The sequence below is a fragment of the Ascidiella aspersa genome, chromosome 3 (genome assembly GCF_963924565.1).
Source record: "Ascidiella aspersa chromosome 3, kaAscAspe10.2, whole genome shotgun sequence".
NCBI lineage: Eukaryota > Metazoa > Chordata > Ascidiacea > Phlebobranchia > Ascidiidae > Ascidiella > Ascidiella aspersa.
In genome coordinates, this window is record NC_139449.1 from 25812071 (window position 1) to 25832450 (window position 20380).

Here is a 20380-nt window from a genome sequence, read left to right on the forward strand (position 1 = left end):
GAAAGACTGAACAAAAATATAGCGTTAGTCATGTAATTGATGGCCACGGCGTTCGCCTTCAGAAGTCTGGCCACCGTCACAAACACCAAGCGACAAAACATAATATGATGATAAACAACTGACTTTTTGAAATACTGTACATCGGTAAATGAGAACCTAGCTATATACGGCTACCGTTGTCAAATTTTGTTTCAAATATTCATAGTTAACGAAACAACTACATTTCGTAGAGAAACTGGACTGTTTTTCGACCGCAGCTAAAATCAACCAATGTGTCGAATGTAACATATATAAATTCGTCACAATTTTTCCCGCTTCACCAAAGGTCTTTTTTCAGATGTTTTTTTGTACAAGAATAGCAGTCTATTTGAAAAGTTGTTTTATCAGACTCTTGCCTTTGTCGCTTATGCCTTTTGTTGATGTTGTAGCCTTGAACTGCCGTGCAGACTGTGAGAAAAAGCGTTCACACTTCGCCATTAACCCGACAAAAACGACGGCGCCGCGTACACAAGGCTTTGTCCAAATGTTTTCAAACAGGGAGTAAACAAATAAACTCCTTTGTCGTAAATTTGTGCACTATCCTTTAGTTTGGTATGTTGCCATAAGTGTAGTTTATAGTGACTGTCACCATTACTGACCACTAAAATAGTAGCAAGAAACGTTTAATTAGAACTATTCGCGGTTACCTAAAACACGATGCAGTTTTTCCATAGTAAAACCTAGACGGTAATTTACTGACGAATTATTTACACAAGACTGGTATGTTGAGTCTTCACTTATTACTCATCTATCTGAGGAATGCTCTTGAAGATTCACTGACCACTGTAATACCGACGTCACGTTCCTGAAAACGCATCGATGTGAAACAACAGTCGATATATTACTAATTATTATATGCTATTTCTAGCTTTAACTAAAATTCCTGCACTAAGATTCGCTTCAGCCTGCTAGCCTTGAAATTCACTTATACATATGAATATTTAATAATGGCGTAGAGAAACTGCATCGAAGCCAACGAAACGTCCCAGTGCTAGGTTCTACTGTGAGATCAGATGGAACTGCAGATTACCGTTACCGTTTGCTGGTGCATTTTAATGTTTAAATAAAGTTGGCCGTTGACTAACCTTTGCTGATGGTCAATAACGCAAGCCGACAACTGTTCTTTATGCGAATCAATCCAATCTCGCCAAGCTTACAGCTCTTTTAGCCCTGGAGACAGGTTGCTGCTTGCAATTAGTCCTTGCCCTAAACTTGGCCAAAATGATAATTATTATCGCCAATAAAAGCAATGCGAAATAACGGTGCTTAACTGTGTAAAGACGGCTCCTTGTGTAGCTCGAATAACTCGAATCAAAGACTCCAAAGACTCCTCAAATAAAAATCGGTTTAAGTTACTCTAGTTTCAAAAACCTCACCAGCAATCGAGAGCTGGAAGTACATTACATACTGCGTTGTCGATTACGATCAAGCTGCCAAACTAAAGGCGCCCAAAGTCATAAAACCGAGCAAAATGCGTCAGGTCTCGTTTAACGACCGACAGCCAGCGACCGAGACTGCCAGTTCGCTGCAGAGAGCACCTTACATTTTTGAAAGCTCCAGACATGATAATCACCTGAATAGCATTGTATACGCTTTTCTCAGCCCATCTATCATACAGTGACCCTTGAAGTTGAAAGACCGTCGCTCGAATGACAACCTCGTTATTTTGTAGTCTAACCGCGATTTACACTGAACTGTGAATGCCCCGCTCTGTTTGCACACTACATAAAAGTAGCTGAGGTTGCTCACCAAACAACCTAATACAGTGGTTATCTCTGTAAACCTACACAGCTTTGACTGCAACAAACATATAAAGCCGACGTGTTAGATTGTAATATTCAATTGCGGTTATTTTGACAAGTCAGCAATTTGACACACTGATATATTACGCTGAATTGTTTTAACGATAAAAAAAATTCACATTCGCCTATGTAGCACTAAATATAACGAAAACAAATAAAAAAACACGCGTGAAAACCCCTACTGTTGTAAACAAGTCATTTTTTAAATAATTTAGGCCATATAAGTACAACTCAAAACGATTTTACCAAATTGGAAGTCAAGTCCTAGTCTATGACACGAGTTACCCGGATGTACAAATCCAAATAATTGCTTTAAAACGTTGAATCCTTAATTATTTAAATTAGTAAGCTTAGTCGATTCCGATCAATACATCGCATAGCCAACCCTAACATTACGTATCTATACAGTGTACAAAACTCAGGAAGATAAGTTAATTTTCCCAATAATTTGAACTAAAAACTTGTCATATATAAACCTTTAGTCGAGTCTATTCATTTAAAAACACTACCTAAAGTCATTAAAACACGAATGTATCTCATTTCAAGGTGTACAAACGTCAAAAATCAATCTTCGGTTGTTGTGAACATAGAAACTTTAATTTACTATTTTACCGTATGTCCCTTGTCACTTAGCTGCCCTTCATTTCGCTTGAACAACATCAGACTTACATATATCACTACATACTTTCGATGGAGTGAAAGTCTTTCTAAAGCTAAACATTAAACCTGATAGAGTGATAGTGGATACCTGCAGTTTAATATATATTTAAGTATACTATTTTTTTTGTCACGTTTTGTTGGACAAGTGCTACCTATTTCTGCCATCTGGCGGATAGACGACAGTAAGAAAAAAAAGCTGATTTAACAAAACATGTAAAAGTTTAAACAATAAGGCGCTATACGACTTGGTTAGGTAAATATTACATTACACTTCTTTTTCGCCATTGTGTATGCGGTATCTCTAATAAAGAAGGAAAATATAATAGCACTTGGTTTACAAACACTAAACAGGCTAGCTAGCCTGAAGGTTGATCAACAAAATTTACCTTAACTTTCGCAATCCAATATAAACCAGGTTCTGCCAATTTCAGAAACCGTGGTATGAAAAACAACTGAATGTTTTAGTATAAATAAAATATTTTAAATACATTTTTCACCGGATTATATATCTAATGGTTGATAAATTATTTATTTTATATTAGAAGATTCAGAAACTCTTGAAACTGTAAATAATAGAATGCATTTTTTTAATAGAATCATTTGCGAAGCAAACTCGACATATATGAGAGCGCACAAGTTATTGCACGGGGCGAACTAGTAAATCGCAGCAGGGGTAAAATCATCAAACACTTTCCAAATAACATTTTCCGCAGATAAGTAATACCTTCTATTGTGGGTTCAGAAATGCTAATACGAATAAAATAGAAAGGTATATAGACACTACAAACCTCCACAATAACATTTTCTGTTGTTTGATGTAAAAATACAAGCATACCCAGTACGCAAAGTAAAAAGGTTGGAAATCAAACTTGGGGATACACCCAAGCGTAATGACTTTATGGGTTTTTACAGAGGTGGGCAAACTGTCTGCGAGCCGCATTTTAAAATTTAAGGGTTTAAATTTCAAACTTGGATACAATTATGTGGCTTGGTTTTTTAAAGAAGCAACATTGCAATGTTACACCGGGGTAAGCTAGTTTAATGCGGGATTTCATAAAAAAACATTATTGTTTGCTTTGTTACAATGAATTAACAATAAAAATGTAAATGGCACATGGAAAAACAAAAACATTTAAATATGAGGTACAACTCTCTGACAAGTTTTTAAATGTTACTATCAAAATGGAAGACCAAAAAAAAACATATCAAAGAGCCGCATGCGGCTCGAAGGCCATAGTTTGCCCACGTCTGGTTTGTTCGATCACATACACATTGCCAAAGGATAAATTTGGCTAATTTGGTACAAATAAAGAGTTTCCTGTTCGACAAAATATGAAGGAACAAATTTAAATTAGAAAAGAGAGGAAAGGATAAAGGGACAATAACGATGAAACAGTTGGGACAGATATCGAATTGTTGTATTGGACAGATATAAAATTTTCGTTGTTGAATAAATATAACTAGGAACAAGACCTCCGAAAAACAATTGACCAACAAAGTTGATTTTAGGTTAAGGTTTAAATTACAATAAATAGTTTTTTTTTTTAACACATAAATAGAAATATTAGCATACAGACAAAACTGATAAATATAAATAGAGCGCACAATAAGGCCATGGACTTTCGTTTAATGCACTTAACATCAAAGTTACGATTAAGTTCGGATCAGTGTTGCTCAGAATGTAAGAGTTACGGCCACGCCAAACTTTTCTAAAACTAAATATTGCTACGCAGCATCAAGCAGACAAGTTTGCATGTAATTTATACAAATGATGAATTTAGGTCTCAGCATTTCGAACGTTAGTCACTGTTTTTAAATGGTTTGGCTTGGAATCTTGGAATGAAGTATTTGGGGTGTTTGTATTAAAAAAAAATTGGTAGATGTTAGTTAGTGTTTCATCGAATTTCTCTGGTAGCCAGTTTGCTTCAAATATGTTACATTTCGTTGCTTGCTAATCAAAATATCGCTTGGAATCAGACAGCTTTTAATAATTCAATATTTTAGTTTGGTGCAAATGACTTGACTTGGGACTTGAGCGTTTCCGTCAGATTATTTTAAAAACTATCGGTCGACAAAAACAAATAAAACCAATGAAGTATATATAAAAACATTTTTACTAGTTAAGAAAGAGTTTATCTACGTGTCAAACGGGTGTGATTAAAATAAACCGTTCAGACATGCAAGCCAGAACACGCGGAATGTTTGGAATTTCGAAATCGTTGCATATCTAATGACGTACCACAAATACGCCGGCCTATCTATTAGACGTACATGCTGGACCATGACGCAGTGCGATTGCATTAGGCGGGCCGATGATCTGGACTTTAGACTTCGCACAATGAGACGGAATGGCAATTGCTATAAATGGTAAAACACTTTGCATTTCACCTCGACGCGATCCGATGTTTGTTGGTTTGAAAAGGATTCAAAACGATAGAGGCAGAAACCTTAATTTGCTAACAAACATGTGAGGCTACGATGATATTTATACTGTAATATACTGACCGGCTATCGGCTCAGTTTAAATTCGTATTGCTGAATGGCGGAAGTAACGACGGAAAAACGGCGCTGTCTACTTCGGTCGGGTGCACCGATACGCAGTATCGGACGAACGCCGGGGGTATTAGATCGGACTAGTGCGGTCAGCGGTCAGCATCCCCGACGCACAAAGCCACCGAGAATTACCAGGCAAATTCACGCCCGTTTCCCAGCGCCTCAGACGAAGCCCGCAGTGGTGACGGGATACGAGTGGTTGGTGTGCCAAGTGGAAGAGGCAGCAGTGGTAGAGGTGACGTTGCTAAAGGGCAGTGGGGTCGTGTGCTCGCCGGCGCCGCCGCTGCACACGCTGTCGTTGTTCTCGTGCGTTAGATCGGTGATGATGGTTTGTACCGACACGATGGTGCCCGCAATGAAGCCCACCAGGCCAAAGATGCAGATGAAAACGTCCTTGGCCACCGACCACTTGGACATCTTCGCCGTTCTGCTGCTGCAACAACAAAGAAAATGGCCTAAAACAGAAGCGGTCGTTGTTGCATGGCAGGTCGACGCTCGTTTAAACTACGAGGGTTATTAAGGTCCGTCGATTTCGCAATGTAGGTTGCGCATAAAAAACGTTTGTGTAGTGCGATTCTCAACAATGGTGTTTTCTAGTTTGCGGCACACACGGGGCTGCCCCTTATGAAAAAAAAGTGTCGTGCGATTTTTGTTCGCGGCTTGCACAACGTGCACGTTTTATGTAAAACAGCCTGAAAAACAATTAACAGCCGTTTGTTTTCAAAGCTTCGTTCTGGCGATCGTTCGAAGGACACTAATGCGAGAGAATCGAAGACAATGGAATCCCCCTTGAATCGAGCTACCTTAACAAGATTCCAAGTATAATAAATGATGGATTAATCAATTATTCTGTCGTATTAAGTAATTAGATATTTTACTACAATTTATGCAGATTTACAATCGTTTAGTGGCGGGTAATATAAACTTTTTTTATGCCTAATATCCAACCCCCAGTGGGCAATAAATTACTTGACGATAAAGCAACAATTCAAGGATAAATGGTTGCAGAAAATATCAGATTTCGGGTAGAAAACTTTAACACGTGTTACAGACAGGGGTCGGTTCCGGGCGGGTTTTAATCCTGATTTCTACACACCATAAACAGCGCAAGCACCCTGACAGATAAACCTGTTGTGAGGACGTTCGCGGACCGACCCATACTTACTTATTGCTCACGGCTCCGTTGATCAGTGGGTCAGTGTAGGGGGCGGAGTCGGGTGCGTAGAAGGTTAGGATGTGGATTATCGGCGGAAATATAAGCGCCAGAAAGGAAGAAGAGAAGGCGCCTATCAGCGAGATGTAGTCACCCAGGTCCGGGATGGCAATCGCCAGGAGACCTGCGCGCGCGTCAAAATTCGTCACAATTGCGTTTATATTCTAATTCTTGTTATAAACATATTTTGGTTAGTATAGTGGTTGTTATCACCAGTTAATAGCCAGGCACAAACATAACCGGGTGTTTTGCTCACATATTAAAATTGAAATTTGGCCATTAATTATATCAATGTGAGTCGTGCTTAGGATTAAGCAACGCTGTGGTGTTTGTGTCTGGGTATTTGTTCTACAATTAGCCACAATCTACAACCAAAATTAGGAAAAAAACGCAGGTTTCTACACCAAGTAATATTAGTTTTTGTAATCTACGATATATGAAACATTAGGGCTTTCCCGTCACCAAACGCTAAAAATGACATGCCAACATGCAGCTATACAAACACACACAAAAAAAACAGAAAATTTTCATGCTTTAAGCTAGCTCTTTTAGTTTAAATATTCGATCATGTTTCCGTATATCAATTATGTAAACCAAACCAATACTTGACATGAATAAAGCAAATGCATTTTGGTATTTCCTATGTCAGTATGGAGTTAAATAAAATGTTTTAAGTTAGCAAAGGGTTAAAATTAGGAATAATTTCTCGTGATTCGTATCTTTAAAACTGCATTTTTATGTATTTTTAATTTACTAGAAACTGGTAAATCGTGCCCAAATTCCTAGTTTTGTATTGCGCCAGGTCCGTTCGCTTGTGCGAACGAGCAGCAACTCACAGGCCACAATTGAAAGCATGACTCGAAAAAGGGCGTCCATCAGTTTCGGGCGACCGAAGCTTTCGAACCAGGGCTGGAGCAGATGCAAGGGCACGTAGAACTGGATCAGCCAGCCGATAAAAATGCTCGCAGAGTAGAGGACTTTGGTCGACTGAGCGAGTCTTAGAAAAAGTACGGCATTGGTTATGGGCAGATTAGACGCATGGACACCTGTCCTGCGGGCATTTCGCTGTTAGACATTTCGCAAGCCTATTAGCTAATGTGGCAAGGATCTTTGTGGTGGTGATAAAGGTGCTAGGCATAAAATTATGCTATACGAGTGAGTCGATCGGCCTTTGTAATGGTTGACCCGCTGCTTTCAGGGTGGGTAGCAGAGGTATTTTAGCGCAATAGTCTGAAACTCACAAAATTTACCATTCAAGCAGCGCGTTTCGCGTGCTACCGGTCATGCATCGACAGAGCAAACACAAAACAAACCACGATTAAACTATAATTGCGAGGTTAGGCGAACCGCTACCGTTAGTGAAAAGAAAGAGAAATAAGTGTCGGTGCAACCAACGCTACCAAACAAACACCAGCGTGCGATGTGCTCGGGGGAGCCAAAACGCGTGTCTTACAAGTAAGGATTACGAGGAACAGACGCATGACGATTTGCCAGCAGAGCTCGTTGCTCGGCATGAAACGTCGCTTCAGCTTGGTCCAGAGAATTTGCGCGGGCACGTAAAACTGAATTAGGTAGGTGGAGCCGATAACCAGCGTTAAGAGCACCTTCACCGACTGGTAAAGCCTGGGTGGAAGAATTTAACGGTCAGGGTTGGCGCTCGTAAAAAGGGCCAAGCGTACGCTCGAGCAAACAATAGCTTTAAAACCTCGACGGGCTCCGGATAACCTTGATGTAAAACTTGTTTACATCAAAAAAGTAAACTGGCTTTAGGCCGTTGTTTGACAACCATATAAAACCAGTCTCACATATGAATAATTATTTCCTGTAGACGACCTCTTTAATTTTAATAAACAAAATAGAACTGCTTTTAATATAGTGTCATTAGTCATTAGGTCTAACCAATAAGACTTTAAAAATCAAACAATTTAATATAGCCTTGCTTATATATTGGTAAAATGCAAATGATATAAAAAATATGATGTTGTACACAGTAAACAACAGCCAATGTGTTTGCTTAATTACATTTTGCCCTGTTGAAATTACATTTTTGCCCTGTTGAACTTAAATAGGTTATCGAAACGTTGGTACATGTACATGTATTAGTAAAAAAACATTTGCCCAAAAAAACACATGTTGGAAAAGACAACAGAAATGTTTCAACTTACGGATCTGCCACTGGAAGATTCAAGGTAATGCTTCCACAAATTTTATCACCAAACTTTAGGTACCCAACCAAACCCAGACCAATGTAGAGGAAAGAGACCATGCTCATTCCGGAGTATAAAATGGCAGGAAAGTGACTTGGGTTTTTCATTTCATTTTCAATTGGCAAAATCTAAAATACAGTAATTGGAAATATAATTTCAGAAATGTCACTTTTAGGATCATAAAAGATAAGTTAAGCCTGTTAAATAGCATTAATGTAAATAATTGTTTTTTTAACTTACCACACCAATGCCTTCAAAAGCATATATAGCTGTACCAAAGAACATTGGAATGTTTGTTACATTGCCAACTAAAGGTCTAGAATCAATTGGTGGAAGATTCTAAAACGAAGGTATAAAGTTTTTTTTTTTTTTTTCTATAAGCTAGACAAAAACAGTATGGGGTAAATTATTTAAAGTAAGTTTAAATCACAAATCAAGCATTCATGAACCCTTCTTTCTGTTCTACTGAGGTTAATTAGCAGAAAGACGTTTTAAATGTTTTATAGTAACATTAGAAAAAGTTTAGTTGTTCTTTGCCTTTCTTGCGTTTCATAATTTAGAAATAATACAATAACCAAGTAAAATCAGTTTAAAGTTATCACTAAACGCCATACATTGTTATGCTGAATTTTTTTGGGAAAAGGTGCAATTTTCTGCACAAAGGTATGGTAAAACAGTGTTTCTCAACGCTTTTACTCAGCGACACAAAAACTAAAGCTTAAACCTAACGGTGAAGCTTTGGGGACACACCGGCTGGACATTATATGTGAACTTAAATAAGATACAGAAAGCACTTACTGGCAATACATAGTATAAAATGATGGCAAGGGACACAACCGTTGCTGCATTGGCAAAAATGGAGAACCAAGCAAGAATCTTTAGGTGCTTTATAAAGGAGAGCAAAACAATAGGAACAAATATCATGGCCATGAACCACCTGTCACTGGGGGCAGATGCATAATACTGGATGACAACCTGCATAGAAACCAATAAAAATTTGCTTATACCTAATTATTATAAAATAGAGATTTTACCCATTGGTTTTATGACAAGCTAACCAAACTAAGATATATTTCAGGGATGCAAAATCTAAATACTTTTAACCTGTCTAATATTTTGAGCCATGAAGACGAAGTAAACACAGCAGAAACCCAGTTGAGTGATCATTAGAAACACATTGACCGCTGTGCCTGCCGCATTCGCATACTTCTGTATGCCAGGAATTGGGCCATGTTGCACAGCGGTCTTCATCACAGTTGAATAATCCATTGACATTATACCTTCTCGTCTGTTCAATATATGAAAAAAAATAACAATTGATTTAATGTGAAGTGTATTTATGTAGGTTAGGGTGGTCCAAGACTTCAAGCACTTACGGACAGAAAATCAGTCACATGTTTTTGCATGCCACACAAAATGAATAAATCAACTGGTGTCCTAATATTTGTTTATTATATGTTAAATTGGTTAAGCTTTCTTTGTTTTTATTGTTTAACTTTTTTCATGTTCTGGTTGTAGTTTAAAACTGCATGATCTAAATAGTACGCAAATAGAAAAGTTTAAACCTCACTGAATTACACAGTGTTCTGTACACCACAGAATATAATAGACCAGGGTAGGAACAACCCTGCTTTAGGCTATAAACAACATTTTAAAATCTTATTTTATTTTAAAATTTAGGTTTTCATTCCATGAAACAAAAACTAACAGCGCTGGCAGACCATAGTGGCACATTGCGACAGCATAAAATAACAGCCTTACTTGCTAAAGTGCTTTGAACATATGACCAGTAATCGCATGCAGTGAACACAGATAATTGCCATTAATAGCAGAAGTATGGGACCAAGTAATATTCCAGCATGCTTAATTGCCCAAGGAAGACCAAGTAACCCTGTTCCAATGTTGCCTTTTAAAAGATGCATCATAGTAGCCACATCACTGTTATAAAAAATAAATTACACTTGACAAAACCTTAGCATAGAAATAAAATTTTGATTAAAATACTTTTTGATTAAATAAATATTAACGGAAAAATGTACATATGGCCTACAAAAAATATTTTGTACAGCAGTTTCAAAACAAACCATAAAATAAAAACGTTTATGTAACAACCATTTTAACATATTAAATTGCTGCTGCTTGAAAATGAATGTCAAAGCCAAATATATAAAGTAAATGGAAACCATCTTAATAAAGACATTAGACATCTATTTAACCTATTTAGTTTTGACCAGTATTTTCAAGCTACATTACAGATCTGTATATGGTGCAAATATGATTTATGATTTTGTTTTTATTTGTTGAACACCAAAATGATTACCACTTTTTGACTATAAAATGCATTCACGGAAAAATCATAACAAAGGCTGACCAGCAACAAAAAATTAACTTACGAAGTTGCATGAGGGTTGTACATCCTCTGGCTGTGCAGCTCAACATCTGGTGGGTCATCGCTGCAATAGTCATATTTTTCAACATTCCTAAACAGGAAATTGGGAAAAAATGCTCTTGTAATGGATCACAAATTGTATTTTTTTAGACGCGTGGGAACTGCTATCGGATTATTTTTATAATTGCAATACATATCCTATTTTTGCTTTTAAGACTTAAGATTTCTATATTGAATAAATCACTTAATTATTGAGTAAATCACCAAAACAGCAAACTAGATAGTTAGAGTATTTAATTCAAAATAAAAATAGATTTTCACAAAATCTTGTGGCAACACAGCTAGCATAAGCATCACATCTGGATTTTTTAAGTAAATAGTGAGCATCAGTTTGGAAGGCACAAAAAATAATTCATTACAACTTACGCATTTGCATTTTGCTCGTCGTCTGAGCCAAGAAGCGGTTTTCTTTGTTCCTTGCTCATTGTGGGAAAAGTGTTGTAAGAATTACTTCTTGAGTTTATTTTCTGTAAAACACGACACTATAAATTGCTGATTTACACTTAACAAACTTCTACTAAACTCAAAAGCTTATTTTAGCTTATAATAATTTTACGAACTGATCGGTTTACACAACATGAGCATGCATCCGATCAGACGCCACTAATATAAACAAACTACTGGTAGTTTTCAAACCTTTGACTCCATAACACGATTTTTGCAACTCCTTTCGTTAAACTTTTAACAGATATTGGCTACGATTGAAACTAACGATATCGCGGGATAGACAGAACATATACAAGTGTCAAAGAACAAAGAATAGCAGCGAGCGTACACGCCGATAGCCGTAGCAGTACTTTTCCGTTGTGACGGCCGCGCAATCAGCTGTTAGCGCACAGAGAAAAAATACGACGTCATAATAGAGCAAACAAAGGGCGTGCGACGGGTAAAACGTTCGTGGTTCTGGGTTGCGGGGATGTACTTCCAAGCACTTGTGGCGCGTTTTGAGAAAAGCTGCCGGCTCACGGAATAAAGTTTAAATAAGGTTCTGCGAAAAGCCTTTGCCTAAATCGGTTTTGAAACAGGATAAGATACCAACCACAAATTCGTTTATTACTTTATTTTATATAATTGAGGACGGATAAAAAAATAAGACGCGGCCTGGCTACCAGGATATGATTTAAAAAGCATTGTAAAGCCACCGTTAAAATTCAGTTTGCTTTTTCCAAACGCAAAAGTCACAGGGCGGCCAACAACAAAAATCACGGGACCGGCTATGTTTTGTTTGCCTTGCGTGCAAATGCACACTGTGGACTTTGAGTTTGTGGCAAAAATACCAGCAACGGGGTTTGAGCAAATATGGACCAATAAGCGCTACAAGCGAAAGGTAAGTGCTGCGTGGGCGTCTTGGGGAAATCTGCTAAGTTAACGACTGGCGGTTCGCATCCTTTAGTCTCACCCGTCTACACGAAAATGTTAGTTGCCTTTCCATCAGGAAACGTGTTTCGCTTCTGCCAGAAAAGCATTACGTCATTACAAACGACATGGAAGATCGGGCGGCGATCAACACAAGCTCGAACATTATGGGAATAGAGCATTTCAAAGCTTTTGACTATTGATGCGATAAGGCTATAGCGCTCCCACAATTGTTTTGCATGTTAAAATGTTAACGTTTATAAGTATTTTTTGCAACTAAGTTTTAATGCTTCACGCCCACGCCTGTCTCAAACGAATGACTTCCGCCATGGATATCGTATAGTTTTAGCAGGCGGCCAGTTTAAAAACAGATGCCACCGAACTCAAAATACTTCAAAAGTATGCATTATATTTCAATGCGGTTAAAAACGTTCGTTACAAGACAAAGCAAGCCGTTGACTAGTTAAAATTGAGAAGATTTAGATTTATCCCTGTACGATAGTCAAACTGCAAACATATACATTTAAGGCTCAAAGTTGTTGTTAACAGAAAGTTGTTTTCTTTCGCGGATTGGTATTGGGGCCGTTGTCAATTATTTGCGCTGCCTAATGTTTATTAAATACGTGTTAAAACCACGTCGTGAAATTTCCACGTTATCTCGAAATCTTATATTTTGCATTCATAGACGGAGTCAACGGACAATGAGTGAAATAAAGCGCAAAAATAAGTGCACATTGTCAGATTTTAAAATGACGTGTAAGTTTGGGTTTATTAACAATTATAGGAAACGACTTTGCAGAAATTAAAATACGAACGCTCGCTGTTCATACTTTAGTCAAAACAAACAAACACAAATCGTTTTTACCAACGTAAAATAATAATAATTCGACATAGCATTCTCTTATCTGGGCGACATAGTTAGCCGCTAACTTCCTTAACTTCCAATTAAAGACGACAGACCTCTGTCCATCTATTTTATTACCCTTTTAAGATCTTTTACCCGGAAACTTCGTGCAACGTTTTGTATTGCCAAGGGTACGGTAATCCCAATATTTGCGTTTATTTCGTTATAAAACAACTGACACCATAATGATCAAACAAAATGTAACATCGGGAACATCGTAAAAATGGTCATAAAAGGGTTGTGAGTAAACCCTAACAGAAGCAAGATACAGTCATTCCACTTTAATAGGAGAAGAAGGATTTTGTGTTCAATTTTAATTTTGTTGCTTTAAGTGTTTTCAGTCGTATCGACCAAAGAAGTGTTTGTAGATACAACAGAACAAGAATTGCAAGAAAAAATTAAATGGTGTAAAGTTTGTTGTAAGTGACGTTACATAACTTGATAAAGGTTATATTGAAATCCGATAAACAAACTACATTGCCTTCCATGTGATGCAAAACAATAAAATATTTTAAAAACTGTTCAACAGAGGTATTTGATCAAAGATTTCCAGTGTCAAACAAACACAATTTGTTTTAAAACTAAATAAAATCTTTGCAACATGTTATATGAGTGTGGACATTTATCTCTTGCCTTATTACACTTATTACAAATGTTAGGTTACAAAGAACCACTGCCATTGTAAATCGTGTTTAATTAGTAACTAAATAAAAATTCAAAAAAAAATGGCTTCATAGTTTGTTTTTTGCGTTAAATGTTTTATTTTTGTTTTATTTTAGTATAAAAGGGTTAAATAAAAGATGTTACACTCAAAAAATGTAAAACACATATGTATATATTTATATGCCAGACACAGAAATACAGGAAATTAATATCTATGTGAAGCAAGAGTTGGAAGAAAATAAAATGTGTGTCTGTAAATCATTGCTGCTGTTTTTTATTGTATATATATATGCTTTCATCTTAAACAGATTATATAATGCAAGACTTGTTTGTAACTGTTTTGGAAGTTAAAAAGATTTCAAAGTTGTGCGAATGTATTGGTGATTTGAGTTATACCATTTCAGAGTTATTCAACTCTTATATGCATAGCAAAGCAAACATGATCCAAGCATATTAGCTATTTATAAATGTTCAATAATATTTGCTTGTCAAACATTGCAATGCTTAAAATCTTGACAATAAAATATAAAATGCAGTGCCGTAAGGGCTCAGACTATTATTGTTATATGAATGGAAAATTTAGATAATGTAAATCTAGAAATATATTTGATTTGCTAGTAGTAATGACAATGTTAATAAACAAGCTAAACATCAATAATAGCATAAGCTTTTCTGATTGGTTGAATTTTGTTTCAACTTCTGTTTAAAGTTTCACAAACTTGAGCTTTGTGTAAAATACATTATAAACTATAAATAAATGTTTATTAAAGTGTGTTACCAGACAACTTTTTTGCATTACAAAAACCTCACCTGAAATTTCACTTCCAAAATACAAACTTCTCACTCCTAAACTACAAACTTTTTACTTCCAAACTACAAACATTTTATTTTATTTAAAATCTGTTAATGTTAAAGAACATTTTGCAGTGCTTATGAAGCAGTACTTACCTAGTTCTTGGCGGATATCCTACAATTATCAATCAAACATTTTAATAATCTATTTTAGAGTTTAAAACCCTGTAAGAATGATGTGTAGGCAATACATCAAAAAAACACACAACTTAGTTAACATGATTAAAAGTGCCGTACTCACTAAGACACAATTGTTTTAAACTAAACACGTCAAACATGACGTGCCACCACGACCGAATGAAGTTCGTTTTACCCCAAGGCTAAATTGTATATATTGCTCGTCTGCTAGACCGATTTTGTTCCTAAACGTTAATTATAAAATCTTAGTAACTGCAACGTCAGTTTTGAAACCGATACTGTAGTTTCTTAATTTGCTTGTTTGTTATAAAGATTTGTTTTTGTATTTAATAAGGTGTATTTCCTTTTTAATAAAAAGGTAATTAATATTCATCAAACTTGCATTTAATTCGTATAATAAGATAAATACAGAGACAGTCGTCTGTCAATCAACATTAAATCTTATTTAAGTTGAGTTCTGTGTAACTCCCATGTAAGTTACGATACATGTAAGACGTCACAACAACCCTAAGTGGCACCAGGCCGTGACGAATGTTAAATCACGTGATTAAAGCTTGGTTGCTCCTAAACATATCTCAAAGTATTTGTAATGGAAAAGCAATAAAATACCTACGGTACCTTATAACGACTAATTACAATTTTTTGATGACCTTACTTTTGTCTTTGTTTTAATTTTGTTCTCAAATAACCAGTTCTTATTAAAGGTTTGTTTTAGTTTCGTTTACGGTGTTTGTAACGCAAAACATTACTTGGAATAGCGTAACACAAGCTTATCGAACCTGAAGAATATGATGACTCATCGGCAATTGACCAAAATTGTTTTATCAATGCTAGACTTTGAGATAACTTATTATATTTAAACTATAAACAGTGTAACTGACAACTTTAGTTCAGGAAATGACTTTTAAACCGTACTAGGAAATGAACAAATTTATTGGAAGTCTAAGTCGATATACATATTTGATTAAGCAAAAAATAACCCAACATAAATAAATTGTTTATAAAAGGAAACAATAGCCATTTTTGTTAAACTCCATTAAGTTCTAAGTGATTAAAATAGTTCAATACATTAAAAAAATATCATTTTTCTTCTTTTTCTACCTTATATCCAGATAAAATCAATATATGTTTTGTATGCCAAATAGAACTTCAACTTTACATTATTATGGAGCGAATGCAATCCATGTTTAGCAATGCATACAACACACCAGCCGGGCATCTGGTCGAAAAGGCCACAGCGGGTCATTTAGCTACTGAAGATTGGGCACTGAACATGGAATTATGTGATGCAATAAATAGTTATGGAGATGGTGCAAGAGATGCTGTCAAAGCAATTAAACGAAGGTTGTCTGGAAACAAGAACTTTAATCAAATAGCTCTCACCCTTTCAGTGATTGAAAGTTGTATAAAGAACTGTGGAAGCAAGTTTCGGATATTGGTTACATCCCGTGAGTTTAGCAAGGACACACTCTTAAAAGTAATCCAGCCCAAAAACAACCCACCCATAGTTTTGCAAGAAAAGGTGCTTGGTATGATCAAGCAGTTGGCAGATACGTTCGGTTCTAACCCCCAAATGTCTGGAGTAGCGCATGTTTATCAAGAGCTGAAAAGCGAAGGCGTGGAATTTCCTAAAACCCAAGCCCTGGGCAGCAGCATGACAGAAGCCCCTTCACACTCCTCCAGGTCACGAACACATCCACAACAACAACCACAGCAACAACACAATGCAGCCTATATTACAGCACCAACACAAAGTCAGATATCCAAGTTGAAAAAGGACATCAGTGTGGTGGTTGGCAACATAAAGGTGTTTTCAGAAATGCTCACCGAGCTGAATCCTTCAAACTGCGATGCACCTGATGTTCAACTAATGCAGGATCTTAACCGCACTTGCCGAGCCATGCAAAAGCGGGTGGTTGAGCTGCTTGAACAGGTCGGAAATGAGGAAATCACCATTGAACTCCTGAAAATAAACGACGATCTCAACAATGTATTTTTAAGATATGATCGTTTTGAACGCTTTCGTGCCAACAAGAAATCAGCCCAGCCAGAAACTCAGCATGCAATGCCTGCAGCAGCTGCTGCTTATCCCTCAGCTGGCCCATCTTCATATCGCCCAGAACTAGCGGCAAACACTGCAAGCCTGCCTGTTCCAGTGGAAGAACCTCCACCTAGTTACTCTGACACAGAGCAGCCCACTCCAGAAGTTTCAGACCTAATCGATCTCAGTGCCGATAACAGCCAGCCTAAAATGCCAGCTGCACAAGGCATGGCATTACCTCAGGAACTTGCAGGTTTGAGCCTGAACCCCTCGTACCAACCAAGTTCAAGTAACGGTGTAAATTCTGATCTTACCCTGTCCAACCAGCTGGATGCTTATGCACCAGAGCCTGAAGTTTTACAACTAGGCTCTTCAGTTGATGAAATTGAGCAATGGCTGTCAGCAAATGGTTCCCAACTGGGGGTTGAGGCAACACAGCCACCTTCTGGGGAAACCACTGATGAGTTTAATGCATTTCTAGGTGAGAGGGTGTCCCAATCAAGTCATGGCCACACAGCAACATAATTAAAAAATCTGAACTATTTTTTTATTCTTGGAAAAAATCTAGGTGAACGGAGATCATATTTGTGAGAATCATAATTATGCAACCAACATTTCAGCTGTTTTTGTGTTAATATGGCCTTTTTATTTGTTTTAGGATTTTAAGTTCTGCTGTTTGTAAATGTAGATAATAAGTGTTTTGTTTGCAAGGTATTTATGTATAACAGAGGTGGTCGACATATCAATGGCCATTTTTTATACCTTTTCTGCCAAACTTTCTAATCCTAGGAGAGTGTTTTTCAAGAAATATATAGAATGGATTCTTTGACTATTTTAGGCAATGCTTTCAATTACATCTTGGTGTATAAACAGAAGTATTCATCACATTTAAAATGAAATAGTCAAGCTTAGTTAAACACTTTTATAATTAAATTAAACGACCAACACTTTTTGTGTAAATTGTTTCAGATTGCTGTTAAAAAAATGACACCAGTTAATGTTCTGTTTAAAAAATTTATTTACAGTTAAGTTAAGAGAATATGTTTCTGATGTTTATTCTCGGCTTTTCTTTAAAATACTTGTCGATCTCAATCAATTAACATAATTTTTTTTAATAACATTACCAAAAAATATTTTAATAATGCTGGAGAACAACAATTTTTTCTAGGATGTCATTCAGCCTGTTTTTGTTATACCATTTAATGTATGTGTTGTAATTGTTTGCAGTAGTTCAGAGTTCAAATTGTCATGTATTGTTTTTGATGGTATTGAATATTATCTTATGTTAACCATTTTATTAGCAAAGTTGAATATAGGAAGTTGTTTTGCATTAGATTCCTAATAGAATCAAAACTATTCAAACTGTTTTCCAAAAGTAAATTAATTTCCAAATTTAAATTACGGTTAAGTTTTTAAAATTGCCAATACTCCATAACATTATTTTTGTACACTCATATCTTTAATTTTAAAAAACAAAGTACTTTTTATAACACCAGTAATACTGGTTATTATGTATCTGTTGCTAACCAATAAAATAAGTTCAATAATTTCCATATTACTCTTTATCTTATATATATAAATTTTCAAGTGAATTTCTGTACTCTGTATGTTCGCCGTTTGTTGAAACAACCTGTCTGTCAACATGATAAATTGTCATACTACGGTACTATTTCGAGAATCAAACAAGGAGAACATAACGAAGCCAGGCCTAGATAGCAGATACTCGTGTGTTTTAGTAGTCTTGACATCCCTCTTTGAAATCTCAGTAAACAATGATCTTAAAACTAAAACCGTGATTGCTACGATGTTACATCGAAAACATTTTGAAAACACGTCGGTGCTTATCGCCGCCAACGCCTAATCATCGCTCGTTATCGTTGTTTCACTTAGCAGTTCACCTGTTACCAGTGTTACCTCTGAGAAAATTTTCTGCTGCGCAAATATTTTTTTGTATTGCGCAAGAATATTTTATGGCTACGTTGGCAGGGAGGGACCCGCGGCAGGTCAATGTTTTTTGTATTGGGGCGAGGCGTGAAAAATTTAAAGATGACGTCACAAAGCGTGACGCCATAAAACAATTTTTTTCAATAAACTTATTGTATGTGCAACTGCAATCGAGCTAAATACGTGTAAGGATATGACAACAAAGCGGTCGTGCAAAAAGTATCCGAATATTTGGGTTAAATTGATAAAATGTCTAATTTTTAAAAATAGGATGCTTGACGCCTTTAGCGCACAATCAAGAGTTACGAACTATTCGCTCAATTGCACTTATCAAGATGATTTTGTCACCAATGCCAACCTTAAAAAATCTAAACGCAAACCAACCAAAACCAACGGGTTGGCGACCCATGGGCTAAGAAACACTGCGGCCTGGAGAGTGGAGACCTACAGTAGCGATTGTATTATATAAAAAATCGGGCAAGATAGGGCCTATACAGATCTTAAAACGAATGTTTTTAGAAGAAAAACGTATACACCTATGCCATTTGACTAGTTTTAGCAAGCTTTTGCAAAAAAGCCAAAGAGATAACCGAATTTTCTGACGCCAACAATGTTTAAAAAGAGCCAAATTTGTATAATTTGACGTCAAAAAAGCCAATCTGGCAACCCTGGAGTAGACATTTAATTCTATGTGAGATAAAAAACATACACAGCATGGATGATGAAAACCGAACAGACAAAGTATTTTATTACGTCACAATTGTCAATGCGGATTTCATTTGTTTACTTGCTTTTAGCTACAAACATCAACGAAAAAATGGCCAATGCGAAATTCTCAACCTGTTGTGGTAAAAAGTAAAGATATTGTAGTTTCAATTGGAGAAAAGAGCAAATTTTACTGCGCAATGGCGCAGTTGCGCACCCTTAGAGGGAACACTGGTTACCCCGTTTAAAGATTTTGAACGAAGGACGACGCATACTTGTCCAGTTTAGGAAACTCTGTGTTATTTATGCGCTAACCAGGCAATTACCAAGAAAACTCTATAACGGTCTTATTTATGGTGAAGCGGGGCCAAGCACATCAATTATCCCCAAAACTTTCATGTTTACGCAAATCTGCAATTAAATACCAACTTGCTTCATGGCTCTGCCCTTATTTAAAAATTGTTATTATATTATGCTTTAAAACTAATGATTTTAACAACATATCGTCAAAAAAAATTTTCAGCCAGTTGGAACCTTTTAAGTTTGGTTTGTGCCAGCGACCACGAAAAGTTTGCCGAGACTAGATTCTCAGCATAGCGCTGCCGCTATGTGGACACAAACTCTCTACGAGTTAAGTTCTGCCTAATTGTCTAGTTTAACGCCGTTCGACGCTGTTAAATTTACACTTGAGGTCTTTGCAATATGGCCACTGCATCGTGAGTAACACTTTTCCAACCATTTTACCCAAGATAAACGCAGAAGATATTTTTTTGCACCCTGTGCGATTTTTTTGGCTGTCAAGCCAATTTTTCCAATCGCTTTATGTGGCCAATTGTTTAAGTCGCCCCCTATAA

General features: G+C 36.6%; 2 protein-coding genes across 3 annotated transcripts; one reads left to right on the forward strand and one right to left on the reverse strand.

Moving 5' to 3' along the window:
- Positions 1 to 3071: 3071 nt before the first annotated feature.
- On the reverse strand, positions 3072 to 14588 carry LOC146161150 (proton-coupled amino acid transporter 2-like). Of its 2 annotated transcripts, none has more exons than XM_083385694.1 (11): positions 11560 to 14588; positions 11290 to 11390; positions 10868 to 10954; positions 10236 to 10412; positions 9579 to 9762; positions 9273 to 9449; positions 8715 to 8813; positions 8433 to 8602; positions 7104 to 7264; positions 6220 to 6391; positions 3072 to 5487 (listed from the first exon to the last, which is right to left on the reverse strand). In XM_083385694.1, exons 1-11 carry the CDS (start codon positions 11569 to 11571, stop codon positions 5217 to 5219), a joined length of 1611 nt encoding a protein of 536 aa, XP_083241820.1. In that variant the 5' UTR covers positions 11572 to 14588; the 3' UTR covers positions 3072 to 5216. The 2 variants fall into 2 exon arrangements, with proteins under 2 accessions (XP_083241820.1, XP_083241819.1); XM_083385693.1 differs by lacking the exon at positions 7104 to 7264 and adding an exon at positions 7721 to 7890 and having other exon boundaries at positions 11560 to 14579.
- A 1366-nt stretch (positions 14589 to 15954) lies between these two features.
- LOC146161151 (TOM1-like protein 2) lies at positions 15955 to 18569 on the forward strand. The gene is made up of 2 exons (XM_083383862.1): positions 15955 to 16519; positions 16592 to 18569. Exons 1-2 carry the CDS (start codon positions 16002 to 16004, stop codon positions 17400 to 17402), a joined length of 1329 nt encoding a protein of 442 aa, XP_083239988.1. The 5' UTR covers positions 15955 to 16001; the 3' UTR covers positions 17403 to 18569.
- Positions 18570 to 20380: the final 1811 nt, after the last annotated feature.